Genomic DNA, 13,236 nt, shown 5'->3' on the forward strand with positions numbered 1-13,236 from the left:
AATGGGGCAGAGGAAGGAGGGGATAGAAACCTCTGGGAAGAGTAAATTAAGTGGGATGTCTGTAAATATCAAAGGTGGGGAAATTGTCCATGTAATGCATAAGAGAACTGAGGTCTTTGAGGCCCCAGTGATTAAGTATCAAACCTGCTAATGAATTCCAGTTCAGCTGTCTCTGGAATCTGATTTTAAAATCTCTAAGTCACTTACGGAGTGTCCTCCAAGTTTAAAGTGGTCACTTACAGGTTTATGTGTATTCAAATGTCTAATGTTTCATTTTTGTGTCCATTCTCCCTTTGGCATGGGGGTCATCCTGTTTGTCTTTCCTCTCCCTGCCCACCCCTTACTTTTTAATTTTTATATTTAGCTGATTCCTCCGTTTTTCTTTTGGTTCTGCTCCAGAATCTGAAGAGATGGGTCTCTCCTAGGTAATGAGCTTTCATAATGAAATTGTTAGCCTTTAAGGTGCTACAGGATTTTGTTTTGCAAAGATGCAGACTACATGACTACCCCGAGTCTAGTTATTGCAGAGTTTCTGTATATTTTACCTTATCCGTCGTGACCCTGCCCTTTTTGAGAACCATGCCAGTTAAAAAATGGTGTGTGTGTTAACGTTCTTTTCCACAGATTTTGTTCCAGCATTCCATCATAATTCTCAGACACAGCCCTGTTTTGATGCTGTGCATGCACCCTGTCTGAACAGCTGTAGCTTTTAAAATTTTAGTCCTCTTGTGGACAAGCTGTCAGTATAGAGTGTGTCCACAACTTCAGATACGTTTCTCAAGCATCTACTTTATAATCCACTAATACACCCATACCAACAAAACCCCCACAATTTTTAACTTGAGGGGCTATCAGAAACTAATATATACTGGCTGGTAATTCTAGGTATTGCCCTGAATGTCGGAATGATGCGAGTGAAGTGGTTTTAGCAGGAGAAAAGTTAAAAGAAAGTAAAAAGAAGGCAAAGATGGCATCTGCTAATTCATCCTCTCGGAGAGACTGGGGCAAGGTTGGTGTAAAGTTTTGGATCGTGTTTTAATATCTTAAGCATGATAGTTCATGCTAGTTCTTAGATCTGGCTTTATCATTGAAACAGGGTATGGCATGTGTGGGTCGCACAAGGGAATGCACCATTGTCCCCTCTAACCACTATGGACCAATTCCTGGAGTTCCAGTTGGCACCATGTGGAAATTCAGAGTCCAGGTATGAAATAGCAGTGTCAGTGAACACTCAGATGAGAAAATGGGAATGATGTAACTTTTTCCCAAGGAACTTGAAATAGAAGCTATGTTGGCATGCTTGCCACAGGACTTCAGTGTGCTGAGAGGAAGATAGTGGCTTTTTTTGTTGTGAGTGTAAAGTGTGGTGAATTGTTTTTGTTGTTTTATGTGCTGATGTAATATGACTCTTAGATACAAACACAAGCAGACAGTAAAATATCTTTTATGGTCTTGCTGGAGACTTCTCTTAAGAACCTAGATATATAAAAAGGGGGATCTTTTATCACATAATTAAAAGGAGTGGGGTGTGGGAACTGAATTAACCAGAATCTCCCATCCTGCACTCTGTTATGTACAGACAGAATAAAATTGCTTTCCCTCGTAACTGTTTCTCTTCCATGGTATTTGTAATATCATAAATCTAGTAGCTCAGGTGGCAGTCTTCCAACACAAGCATGAAGGTAAGACATGCATTTCTGATGGTTACTCTCACCTATGAAGCTATTATGAGAGGTGGGGGGGAAAGTAAATTTGTCCTTTATGTTGCTCTTAAGAGTTAATCTGTTCCTTTTCTCTTCAACTTGAAGTTACAGTGCTCAGTTTGTTTTTTGCCATTTGAGCATAGCAAATGTAAATGTTTTACTTTGATAGTATTTTACATTTACTTTGCACTGGTGTAAATGCACATTGTACAGGGCAACAACTCAAGACCCTTTTCTGTTAGAAGATGTGTAACTATAATACAGGTAAATTGAATATTTTCATGTGTTCCTGTTTTTCATACATACAAATATGCAAAAGAATAAGGTAAATAAAAATCAGAGCTTTTTTGTGTGGGCCATTATCAGTTCAGTTGTGCACATGCATTGGTTCATGTTGGTGCTAAATAGTTGAAGCTATTTTTGGCCTGTTGGAACAGCTGTCTGGTAAACTCTCATCTCTTCTAGGTGAGTGAATCTGGAGTTCACAGACCCCATGTAGCAGGTATACATGGCAGGAGCAATGATGGTGCTTACTCTCTGGTACTGGCAGGAGGTTATGAAGATGATATAGTAAGTGAATCTTGGAACTTTGAGCAACAAGAATGATCAAAGGTCTAGAGAACATGACCTATGAAGAAAGACTGAAAGAATTGGGCTTGTTTAGCTTGCAAAAAAGAAGATTAATGGGGGACATGATAGCGGTTTTCAGGTATCTAAAAGGGTGTCATAAGGAGGAGGGAGAAATCTTGTTCTTCTTGGCCTCTGAGGATAGAACAAGAAGCAATGGGCTTAAACTGCGGCACGGGAGGTTTAGGTTGGACATTAGGAAGAAGTTCCTAACTGTCAGGGTGGTCAAACACTGGAATAAATTGCCTAGGGAGGTTGTAGAATCTCTATCTCTGGAGATATTTAAGAACAAGTTAGATAAGTGTCTATCAGGGATGGTCTAGACAGTACTTGGTCCTGCCATGAGGGCAGGGGGCTGGATACAATGACCTCTCAAGGTCCCTTCCAGTTCTAGCATTCTATGAACTGTGTTTACTTGCTGATCTTCTTTAAAAAAGATCCCAGAATACTGAATTACACTCTGTATTTAAAATAAAAACTTGGTTTATTTGATACTCTGCATTCTGCAGCTCATCTTTCCTCTGAAGAACTTAATACCAGCTCATACAGGGAGAACTGGCAAAGAGAAAACTTAACTCTGAAACAGGATGATTTTCTTGCTTGGTATTCCAAGCAATAATGAGGGTCAGGGACAAATTAATTCAGGTCATATGACGCTTGTGTGTGTCTCCTCTCTCCAGGAAACACAGTCCTCCTTTTTAGGAGACCTGTTTCCTTCTTGACATATCTCCCTGTATCAAGTGTTCACTGCAGAATTAGGGAATTAGGAAGTATGATTGAACCACCACTGCTGGCCTTTTGGCATGGGCAGGTTTGACTGGCGCTGACTTTGTCCATGAATACTTGTCTTCCCTCCTCCCCCACCACCTCTGTTAGCCTTAGTTCCCCCTAGTGCATGCCCTTCAATCCTGGGAAGAGCCAGTTGAAACAGAATATATCTGAACTAACCAGTAGCCTAAAGGCTTTAAGTTTTTTCTTGCTGTAAAGTCAGACTTCAGCGGACTTACGTCTACCAGTGCAAGAAACAAAGGAAGGCAAATTGTATTCTCGCCCCCCGCCCCCCCCCCCCCCCTGAAAATCCAGGGATTTCCTGATGGAAGCTAGCAGGTCGCCTTTGAAACTTTGTGCTGTTGACCTTGCCTTGGGCTATATAAATAGCAAGCCCTGGATAAGGGAACAAGCTGTGCAGTGGGAAGTGGGTTTTCTTTCTGGCTCCAACAGACTAATCTGGCTAAACTTGACCAGGGTCTTGAGGTGAAGCTCTTATTGGAAAGGGGTTTGTTAGTGGTGTTCACATTTCCTTGTTCACATCTGTTAAAGTGACTATATTGCTGCCTATTTGTAAAAGTAAGGTTGAGTGTGAAAGCTGCAGTGCGAAAGCTGTTCGTGAGTGAGTGCACAGGGACTGCCAGGACTTCTACAAATCCCTTTTACTGGTGCTGTACATCATGTCACCTTGACCTTGAACTGGTGTAGACAGTATAAAAAGGAATCTCAGAGTAAGGAACCACAGGGCAATTGAATCTGGCAGCGCTGGAATTACAAATCGGAATCCCATACTATCTCCACTAGATCTGTATAGCTCTTGGAGTATTTTGTGAGTATGAATGCCTAAACAATTGATTTGTGTTTTTCAGGACCATGGAAATTCTTTCACTTATACAGGGAGTGGAGGTCGTGATCTTTCCGGAAACAAACGTACGGCGGAACAATCTTGTGATCAAAAACTCACCAACATGAACAGGTTGGAAACATTCATGCTGTGCTTTATGAAACATTCTGCTTAGTGACTGGCACTATAACAGACTAATAGAAAAGATTTTTCCTGTTAAGTCTGTCACAGACAACCAAAAATTAGGATCTCACAATTTATGGCTTTGCTGTGCATGATGGTTTGTAGATAATTGTGTAATGAGAAAATTCCCTGTTGCATACTAGAATGGGATTAGACTCCAGATTTAATATTTCCTGCAACCTCAAAGAACAGAGGGATGATTGGAATGCAAGTTTTCAAACTGTAGCCTCTGGTATATTTGTGATCCATACAACACTTGCTATTGATTTGCAGAGATGGCAGGTCACGTGGGACTGTTCTTCCTCAGCTAATTTTTAGCTTTTAAACCACCTTAGGACAACTAAAAGTTCCTTTAAAACCAAATAATCAGGTATTCTTATTGGCAGGAAGATCATATAATCCTAGAACTGGAAGGAACCTCAAGAGGTCATTCAGTCCTGTCCCTGCCTTGAAGGCAGGACCAAGCACCATCTATGTCATCCCTGTTAGATATACAACTTGTTTTTAAATTTATCTCCAACCATGCAGATTCTATAATCACCCTAAGCAATTTATTACGGTACTTAACTACCATAACAGGAGAATCTTCCAAATGTCCAACCTAAACCTCCCTTGCTGCGCTTTAAGCCTGTTGCTTCTTGTCCTATCATCAGCAGCTCAGGAGAATAATTTTCTCCCTCCTCCTTATAGTGCCCTTTTAGGTACTTGAAAGCTGCTATCCTGCCCCCTCTCAGCCTTCCTTTTTTTCTCAAACTGAACAAACCCTAGTCTCTTAATCTTCTCACATAGGTCATATTTTCTGGACCTTTAATCATTTTAGTTGCCCTTCTCTGGACCCTCTCCAATTTTCCCACATCTTCCCTAAACTGTAGTGCCCAGAACTGGACACAGTACTCCAACTGAGGCCTAATCAGCATGGAGTAGAGCAGAATTATTACTTCTCATATCTTGCCCACAACACTCCTGTTGATAGATATTATTTTGGTTGTCATTGGGGGGGAGTTGGAGGTTTGTGCAGATAATTGAGAGAGGCAAGATAAGGAATCAGTGTGATATTGTGAGTGAAAATATGGTGCTCACTAAGGAAATTTGGTGATGTGGATCATAATCATGTTTCTGGCTATCTGGTTGCTTGGCCTTTCCTGTAAGTTAATATTTCCCCCTTTGTCTAGGCAAGCAATAAACAAATAAAATGGGTGGGCAAGACTCCATACTTTCACCTGGAATTTTGGAAGTATGCTGTTTGACTACCTTCCTTACTAAAGAGAGTATTAAAAGCATAGATTTGCAAAGCGGGTAGTGTCAGGCTGCATGGTAGCAGTAGGTTTCTTAGTAACGTTGGTTGTTGTAGCTTTGTTTCCTGTTTTTGACTTTGGTATGTGCTGCTCAGCTTTGTATTGAGCATTAATACTGCCTTACTGTACTTCATATCCTTTCTAACAAGCTTATTACAGTGAACTCCTTTCATATCTGGCAGCTTCAGGACAGAGAGGTTGCCAGATACTCAAAATATTCTGGATAATAGAGGTGTATACCTAGCAATGCATAACAATAAAGAAAAACAAGATTAGATATTAAACAAAAAGCTATGCAGAGTACTTTATTTACCAACAGTATTACTATATACTGTAAACTTGTACTGTATTTGCTGTATTTATTTTCACTATACTGTACTTATGGAAATGTAACTAAAATTTACTTATAGTTAAAATGCCAGTTATCTGAAAATGCTGGATAATAGAATGCCAAATATGAAAGGGTTTACTTGTGTATATAATAGTGTACTGTACTAGGCTTTTCTTGTCTGCTTCTGGATAGTGCTTCCCTGATAAATACATTAAATTGGCTTATTCTTTCAGGGCTCTGGCACTAAACTGCAGTGCCCCCATCAATGATAAAGATGGAGCAGAGGCCAAGGACTGGAGAGCTGGGAAGCCAGTCAGGGTGGTGAGAAATGTAAAGGGAGGCAAACACAGCAAATATGCTCCCCTAGATGGAAACAGATATGATGGAATATACAAGGTGAGTTGGCATTCCCACCTTGGAATGAACTAGGAGAGGATTATAAACATTGGCTATGGCAGAAAAATGTTTCTGTAGCTTCTAAGGACCTTATTTATGTTCACCTTTTTAGGTTGTGAAATACTGGCCTGAGAAAGGGAAATCTGGGTTTTTAGTGTGGCGTTACCTACTTAGGAGGGATGATGAGGAGCCTGCCCCCTGGACCAAGGAAGGAAAGGACAGGATGAAAAAGCTTGGCCTAACGATGCAGGTACATGGTTTTTATTGAGTATAAAACTGTTCCTGCTCGAAGAACTAGGAGGAGTGCAAGGATTGCTATATTGGCCTTTTACTTTGGCAGATGAGTTAGGATTCTTTGCTTTGTCTGAGGGGAGGAATTTAATTAGTATTGTACTGCCTCAGCTGAGGGATGCTGCACCTTTTATTTCTGAACTGTTTACCAGACAGTTAGCATACCTGTAAATTAAAGTTGGTTAATGGAATATAGTCATTGTTTACCCCAAAATACAGGCAAAATCTAGTCCTGCTGGAACTCTTCTATCCCAAACTGATGTTCTGTGGAACAACTTTTGCTGGTTGCACTGCACTAGTAAATGTATATCTGAAGATATTCTGTTCATAACTCACAAAGATGCCACCCCTTCCTGTTTTCCCAGAACTGGCCATGGTGTGACTGGTTTGGGGTCAGTGGAAACTGGCACCTTCTTTATCAGAAGTCAGATCTGAGGGCCAAGAGTCTGTCTGTTCACTTACTATGTTAAATTGTTAATCTTCTTGCTGCAGAACCAGCACAGCTGAATGCATTTTGAGCTGATATTTCCTTCTGGCTAGCACATCAACAACAAAGTTGATTTCCAATAGCAGAGACAAACTTTGCCGTTTAATTGCAACAGAACAGTGGAATTATTTAGCTGTAAATCATGGTAAAATTTGGCCCGTGAAATCTCTGACATATGGTGATGTAGGTTCCAGAGGTTAGTTTGAGTCTGAGCAGTTAGTACAGCTCCTTTTATTAATACAGCAAGGTCTGAGTACGCAAACCCAGAGTATGCGACCCTGCTCTTATGCGGCTCACCCCAATCTTCTACAGTAAACCCTGGAAATGTGCGATTTTTTTTTTTTTTTTTTTCAGTTGTTAACTCGCTTCCCATCTCCAGCTCTGCTTGCCACCCATGCATAGCTCCTGCTCACCTCCCCACCTCTCACGCGTGACTCTGGCTCAACCCAGTTCAACACACACACACCCCGCCGCGCCCCCCACCCCCCAGCGCTGGCTCACCACTTAGCCCCCACCTCCATGCCTGGCTCTGGCTCTGCCTCAGCTCCTACCTCCATGCCTGGCTCTGCCTCACCAACCCTCACGGGTGGCTTGGGTTCAAACCCCTGCATGTGGCCTGGCTCAAGTCCACCCCTAACCCACCCCAGGCTTAGCCCCTACTATCTGCCTCCTACAGCCCCAACCCACTGCCAGGCTGAACCCTCCCTAACTGCCCTCCCCACCCCAGGTCTTACCTTCCTGCTGCTCCCCCTGCTGTAGAACATGTGTTCCACCGGGGAAAAAGCCGGACCCCCACTTACACAAAATTTGGGTTATGTGAGTGTGTGTGGGATGGAAATCTTATCTCACTTGGGGTCTATTATAAAGTGAATTTGATTTGGGGCCATTGAACTTTAATAACAATTGAAACTGACAGTACAAATTTATCATGTTATGGAGTTGAACTATTTTTTTGCTAGCTGAGATTCCCAGTGTCCCTTGTCAGCAATGTATATATCAGTAGGAAAACTGAACTCTTGGAGCCAGGAAGCTGCTATGTAATGAATGTATTTTGAATCCCAGGTTACATTTGTCTTGGATTTTCTAGTAGAAGTTGCTACCCGAAATCCTTGTAATGTGTTTAATGTAATCAACTAATAAGTATCATTACTAAACTTAGAGTTCTTTAGTGATATAAATTGTACAATTATACTCTCTTGCTTCATTTGTTTTACATAGGCTTTTTTCCCTAACATTTGCATGATTAGGTATAAAATTCTTTATTCAGAGACTCCCAGAAATCTAACCTTGTCAGTTTTATTTATGGATCCTTCTGGTGCAGGGGTGCCCAGTATAAGATAGGTAGGTAAATTAGTTAGCATGTATTCCACCCCTTTTCTTGTAGCATGGTAGTGCACTGTCTACACAACTTTTAAAGTTACTTTTCAAAATTATAGAACACCAGAAAGCTTGATTTCTCATTTTCTGTTGCCTGTTCCTGTCTTGTTTTCCAAAGGAGGAGGAGCAGGAGACTGAAAACTTGAACATATCTCTAAACTGGCTTTAAATCATTTTGATTTAACTTAATCTGAGAGTCCTACCAATGAGTGTGTATGTTTACATCTGATATTTTAGAATCTTTTTCCCTCCCCATAGTACCCTGAGGGGTATTTGGAAGCTGTTGCAAACAAAGATAAGAGAGGTGATGAAGAGTGTGAAACACCAGGGAAGGGAAAGAGAAAAAGGAAATCAGCAGGTTGGTATAATAGGCAAGTGAAGGTGGCAATCTCTTTCTATAGCTCTTAGTGCATTAACAAGCTGAATACTGTCTCTAAAACAGGTCACTTTTTTTTTTTTTTTTTTTTTTTTTTTAAGGTAATGAGATAAAGCTCCCCACCTCTCCTCGAGGGACTCCAAAGAAGACTAAAGTTGAGCCATACAAGCTGACATCTCAGCAAAAGGCCCTTATTAAAGAGGATGAATCTAATGAAAAACTATGGAACGAAGTACTAGAAGCTCTCAAGGATGGGCCAGTAAGTCATATATTCCTCATCCCAGAACCTGAAGTCACAATAACTACCTGTTGTTTTTCAGACATGAGCCTTTTGGCCTCACTCCTTACAGGGGAATGCCCTCACTGAATTTCATAGAAAACATTCCTTTATATCAGGAAGGCTGAATGGATGCTGTCTTCAGTCAGAATACTGAAGCCAGGACTGCTGTGCATTGAATCCTGTTTCTGTCTAGTACTTAACTCTTTGGACAAGAAAAACTAATTATTTTCCATTGTGTCAGTGGCTGTTCAGGTACCTGGAAATCTATAGCACAGCTCAAATTCAATACTAAATAGTCTGACTGGAATAACCTGTTGTAATTTTAGGTTCCCTTCTCTGAATTCTACAGAATATCCTGATTTAATTTTCAATCTGTCTCTTACATTTTGCCATTTTATGAATGGTGTCTTCAATCAAGAGAGCAATAGCAATGGAATGACAACTGTACTTTCTCTTGCAGAAATTTCTGAATAAAGTGGAAGAAACCTTCCTGTGTATTTGCTGTCAGGAGGTGGTATTTCGGCCTGTCACAACAGTGTGCCAGCATAACGTGTGCAAGGTAAGTAGCCAGGATATGTGATTTTGCTCATTAAGAAAGCTGTGAACTTTCCTATCCAAAATTTAAAAAAAAACCTTCTATAGCATTTAAGAACTGTATTCTGGCCTGACGATTATGCAATAGTTTTTCTTGTAGGCAAATCAAGGTATCTTTCTGTCCTGCTTAAGGTCACAAATAATGGTAACTTGAATATTTTGTGACATAGAAATGCTTATAATGGATTATCCACTGCCAGGATCTGATTGAGAGAGCAATAGATAAATCATTGTTGGGCAAGTAAGCCTGCCAGCCCACTTAATTATTATTCACAGTACTGTTGGTACCAGGATACTAGAGGGATGGGGTGGAGATGAGGAAATAAGATATTGCACCCACCTTCTGCCCCCACTTAAACTATTGACAGACTTGTAAACATGAGTATGAGGATTCCTGTGAATTATTTCCTGCAGAGACCATGGCACTTAGCAACTGTGGAGTTCTTGCTCTTCAGTAGTCTTAATCATACATTTAAACAAGTCATATTGTGTATTTCAACCTTGTGCTTGAGCAACTTACTTTACAGAAGAAATCATGCAGATGCTTCTATTGTATGGCCACTCCTGAGTTGTCTTCATCCAATTAATATTAGAGTTCTTTGAAGGGGTTAACAAACATGCAGACAGGGGGGATCCAGTGGACATAATATACTTAGATTTCCAGAAAGTCTTTGACAAGGTCCCTCACCAAAGGCTCTTATGTAAATTAGGTGGTCATGGGATAGGAGGAAAGATCCTTTCATGGATTAGAAACTGGTTAAAAGACAGGAAACAAACGGTTGGAATAAATGGTAAATTTTCACACTGGAGGGGCGTAACTAGTGGCGTTCCCCAACGGTCAGTTCTGGGACCAATCCTGTTCAACTTGTTCATCAGTGATCTAGAGAAAGGGGTAAGCAGTGAGGTGGCAAAGTTTGCAGATGATACCAAGCTGTTCAGGATAGTAAAAACCAAAGTAGATTGTGAAGAACTTCAAAAAGATCTCAGCAAACTGAGTGATTGGGCAGCAAAATGGCAAATGAAATTTAATGTGGGTAAGTGTAAGGTAATGCACATTGGGAAGAATAACCCCAATTATACATACAATGTGATGGGGGCAAATTTAGATACAACAGATCAGGAGAGGGATCTTGGAATTATAGTGGATAGTTCTCTGAAAACATCCACGCAGTGTGCAGCGGCAGTCAGTAAAGCAAATAGGATGTTAGGAATTATTAAAAAAAGGATAGAGAATAAGACGAAGAATATCATACTTCCCCTATATAAAACTATGATACGCCCACATCTTGAGTACTGCGTGCAGATGTGGTCCCCTCACCTCAAAAAAGATATACTGGCATTAGAAAAAGTTCAGAAAAGGGCAACTAAATGATTAAGGGTTTGGAAAGGGTCCCATATGAGGAGAGGCTAGAGAGACTGGGACTTTTCAGTCTAGAAAAGAGGAGGTTGAGGGGCCATATGATAGAGGTATATAAAATCATGAATGGTGTGGAGAAAGTGAATATTGAAAAGTTATTTACTTGTTCCCATAATATAAGAACTAGAGAACACCAAATGAAATTAATGGGTAGTAGGTTCAAAACTAAAAAGAAATTTTTTCTTCATACAGCGCACAGTCAACCTGTGGAACTCCTTGCCAGAGGAGGCTGTGAAGGCCAGCACTCTAACAGAGTTTAAAAAAGAGCTTGATAAATTATTGGAGGTTAGGTCCATAAATGGCTATTAGCCAAGGGTAAAGTATGGTGCCCCTAGCCTTTTGTCAAAGGCTGGAGATAGATGGCAGGAGACAAATCGCTTGATCATTGTCTTCAGTTCACCTCCTCTGGGGCACCTGGCACTGGCCACTGTTGTCAGACAGGATACTGGGCTGGATGGACCTTTGGTCTGACCCAGTATGGCCGTTCTTATGTGAATTTTTGCCAAGAGAATGGACTTGGAGGCTGAGGAGAAAGAATGAACATTTTTTGGAGAGGGGGGAAGTCGGGAAGATATGTGTAAAATCAGTTAAGGCCTGCAATTTAATCTGTCTTTTTTTGTTTCTTTCCTCCCTCAGGATTGTTTGGATCGATCCTTCAAAGCAGATGTGTATAGTTGTCCAGCGTGTCGCTATGATCTTGGCAAAAACTATACTATGCAGGTGAATGAAACGCTGCAGGCCCTCCTAACTCAGCTCTTTCCCGGTTATGGCAATGGACGGTGATTTTGTAAAGCACTTGTATTCCTTTGTTTAAACCTGCCAATGGGTTTTCAGTGGGCTTAATTTAAAGAAATAGTCTCCCTTTTCCATAAAGTTTTAAGTCTTCCTTGTTATAAACTTTGCAAAATCTTCTTTTGTATGTTCGTGGGTTTTTTGTTTAAACATTGGACTTTGCATTCATATATTTTTTTCCCCCCCTTGAAACCTGCCTGTTCATCAGCACGTTTTTTTTTAATGGAATTACAAACTGCTTCTGGTAAGGCTGCTAAAGATTGTGACAAAGTTCTCAATGTTCCCTTTATTTTTTTTATTCAGAAAATGGCTTTTTTGCTTAGAACAATCTTTATTAAGTCGATGGATTTGGCCATAAAAGAAAAACTGAGCATCTCCATGGCAGCATTTTGATGTACAAGATGGTTCCTGTCTGATGACCTGTGACTCAGATTATTTTTGATAACCTTTTCTGCTCTTGTGCTTGCATCAAATTTTATTAAAAGCCATTCCTCACCAGTTTATATACAAAAAGCCTTTATGCATTAGCCAAGTAGTTGGGGCAATAAGAACTACTACCTCAGTTGGACTTGTCTCTTACTTAGGGAACTGTTTGTTCAGCCAGGTGCTGTCTTCTAGCCGGAATTCCATAGTAGAACATACTAAAGCCATTTTTAAGTGCCTTTGGTCCTTTTTGGGAAAGACACAGGGGTCTGAATTGCCATTTTTTTTTTTTTTTAAAAAAAGCACTGAAATGTTTAAATTGCCAGCCAGGTTTCTTTTTGGTAAAACGTAACACTGTAGCTGTATGTTGGTAGCGTGGAGCTGCAATTTTAAGATTTTTTTTTTTTTTTTTCCTGATGCTAGGTATATTATCATAACATGCATTTATTTGGTTTCACTGCATTTCTATCTGAAAATTAAGGATAAAATATTGAATTTTTTAATTAAACATCTGATGTTTGTACATAAAAGGTTTCCTGATCTTATGTTGTGAATGGAATGTCTTTTCCTAACAGTACCAAAGTTAGCAGTTTGATACCTCAGTGTACCAGGGATTTTTTAATTACACTTTACTGCACACAGACTGGAACAAATATGCGTGGTTTTTTAACATTTACCCTTTAAAATTATAATGTTAATATGTTAGGGAAATTTTTATAGGTTTTTGCTGAATTTGTCAATTTTTGTACAATGTGCAAGTTGAAGTTCTCAAAATAAATATCTTCTCAGATTAAAATGCTTGCCTTTCCTTTTTCTTTACGTTTTTGAGATTGTGAAAAGGTTTACATACAGAAATTAATTAAAATCTATATTTTTTTAATCTCATTTGAAAATCCAAGCCTAGATCTATAGTATAAATGCAAGAATATGGTAAGACTTAATCTGAACTTAGAAAACTTTTTACTATAACACTTCTGTTTAAAATAAACAAGGAAATGGATTTTCAAATACCTCTGGTTCTGAAGGATTATATTGGTGATTCCTTATTAAGA

The 13,236-nt window shown here is 39.9% G+C and overlaps 1 protein-coding gene across 6 annotated transcripts in view; it reads left to right on the forward strand.

Annotated features, from left to right (window-relative positions):
- UHRF1 (ubiquitin like with PHD and ring finger domains 1) overlaps positions 1–12,974 on the forward strand; it is a 44,300-nt gene extending 31,326 nt beyond the window's left edge. For 4 of the 6 annotated variants that reach the window (XM_074978648.1, XM_074978646.1, XM_074978645.1 and 1 more), the window contains 11 exons: positions 886–1,009; positions 1,097–1,204; positions 2,169–2,273; positions 3,968–4,074; positions 5,985–6,147; positions 6,260–6,397; positions 8,561–8,660; positions 8,780–8,937; positions 9,419–9,517; positions 11,606–11,689; positions 12,065–12,974. In XM_074978648.1, coding sequence (XP_074834749.1) covers positions 886–1,009; positions 1,097–1,204; positions 2,169–2,273; positions 3,968–4,074; positions 5,985–6,147; positions 6,260–6,397; positions 8,561–8,660; positions 8,780–8,937; positions 9,419–9,517; positions 11,606–11,689; positions 12,065–12,154 — 1,276 coding nt within the window. In that variant the 3' untranslated portion in view covers positions 12,155–12,974. Of the gene's footprint in view, positions 1–885; positions 1,010–1,096; positions 1,205–2,168; positions 2,274–3,967; positions 4,075–5,984; positions 6,148–6,259; positions 6,398–8,560; positions 8,661–8,779; positions 8,938–9,418; positions 9,518–11,605 lie in introns of all 6 variants that reach the window. The other 2 variants (XM_074978649.1, XM_074978651.1) reach the window with 2 other exon arrangements.
- The last annotated feature ends 262 nt before the right edge of the window (positions 12,975–13,236 follow it).

This window comes from Carettochelys insculpta, chromosome 27, assembly GCF_033958435.1.
Source record: "Carettochelys insculpta isolate YL-2023 chromosome 27, ASM3395843v1, whole genome shotgun sequence".
Taxonomy (NCBI): domain Eukaryota; kingdom Metazoa; phylum Chordata; order Testudines; family Carettochelyidae; genus Carettochelys; species Carettochelys insculpta.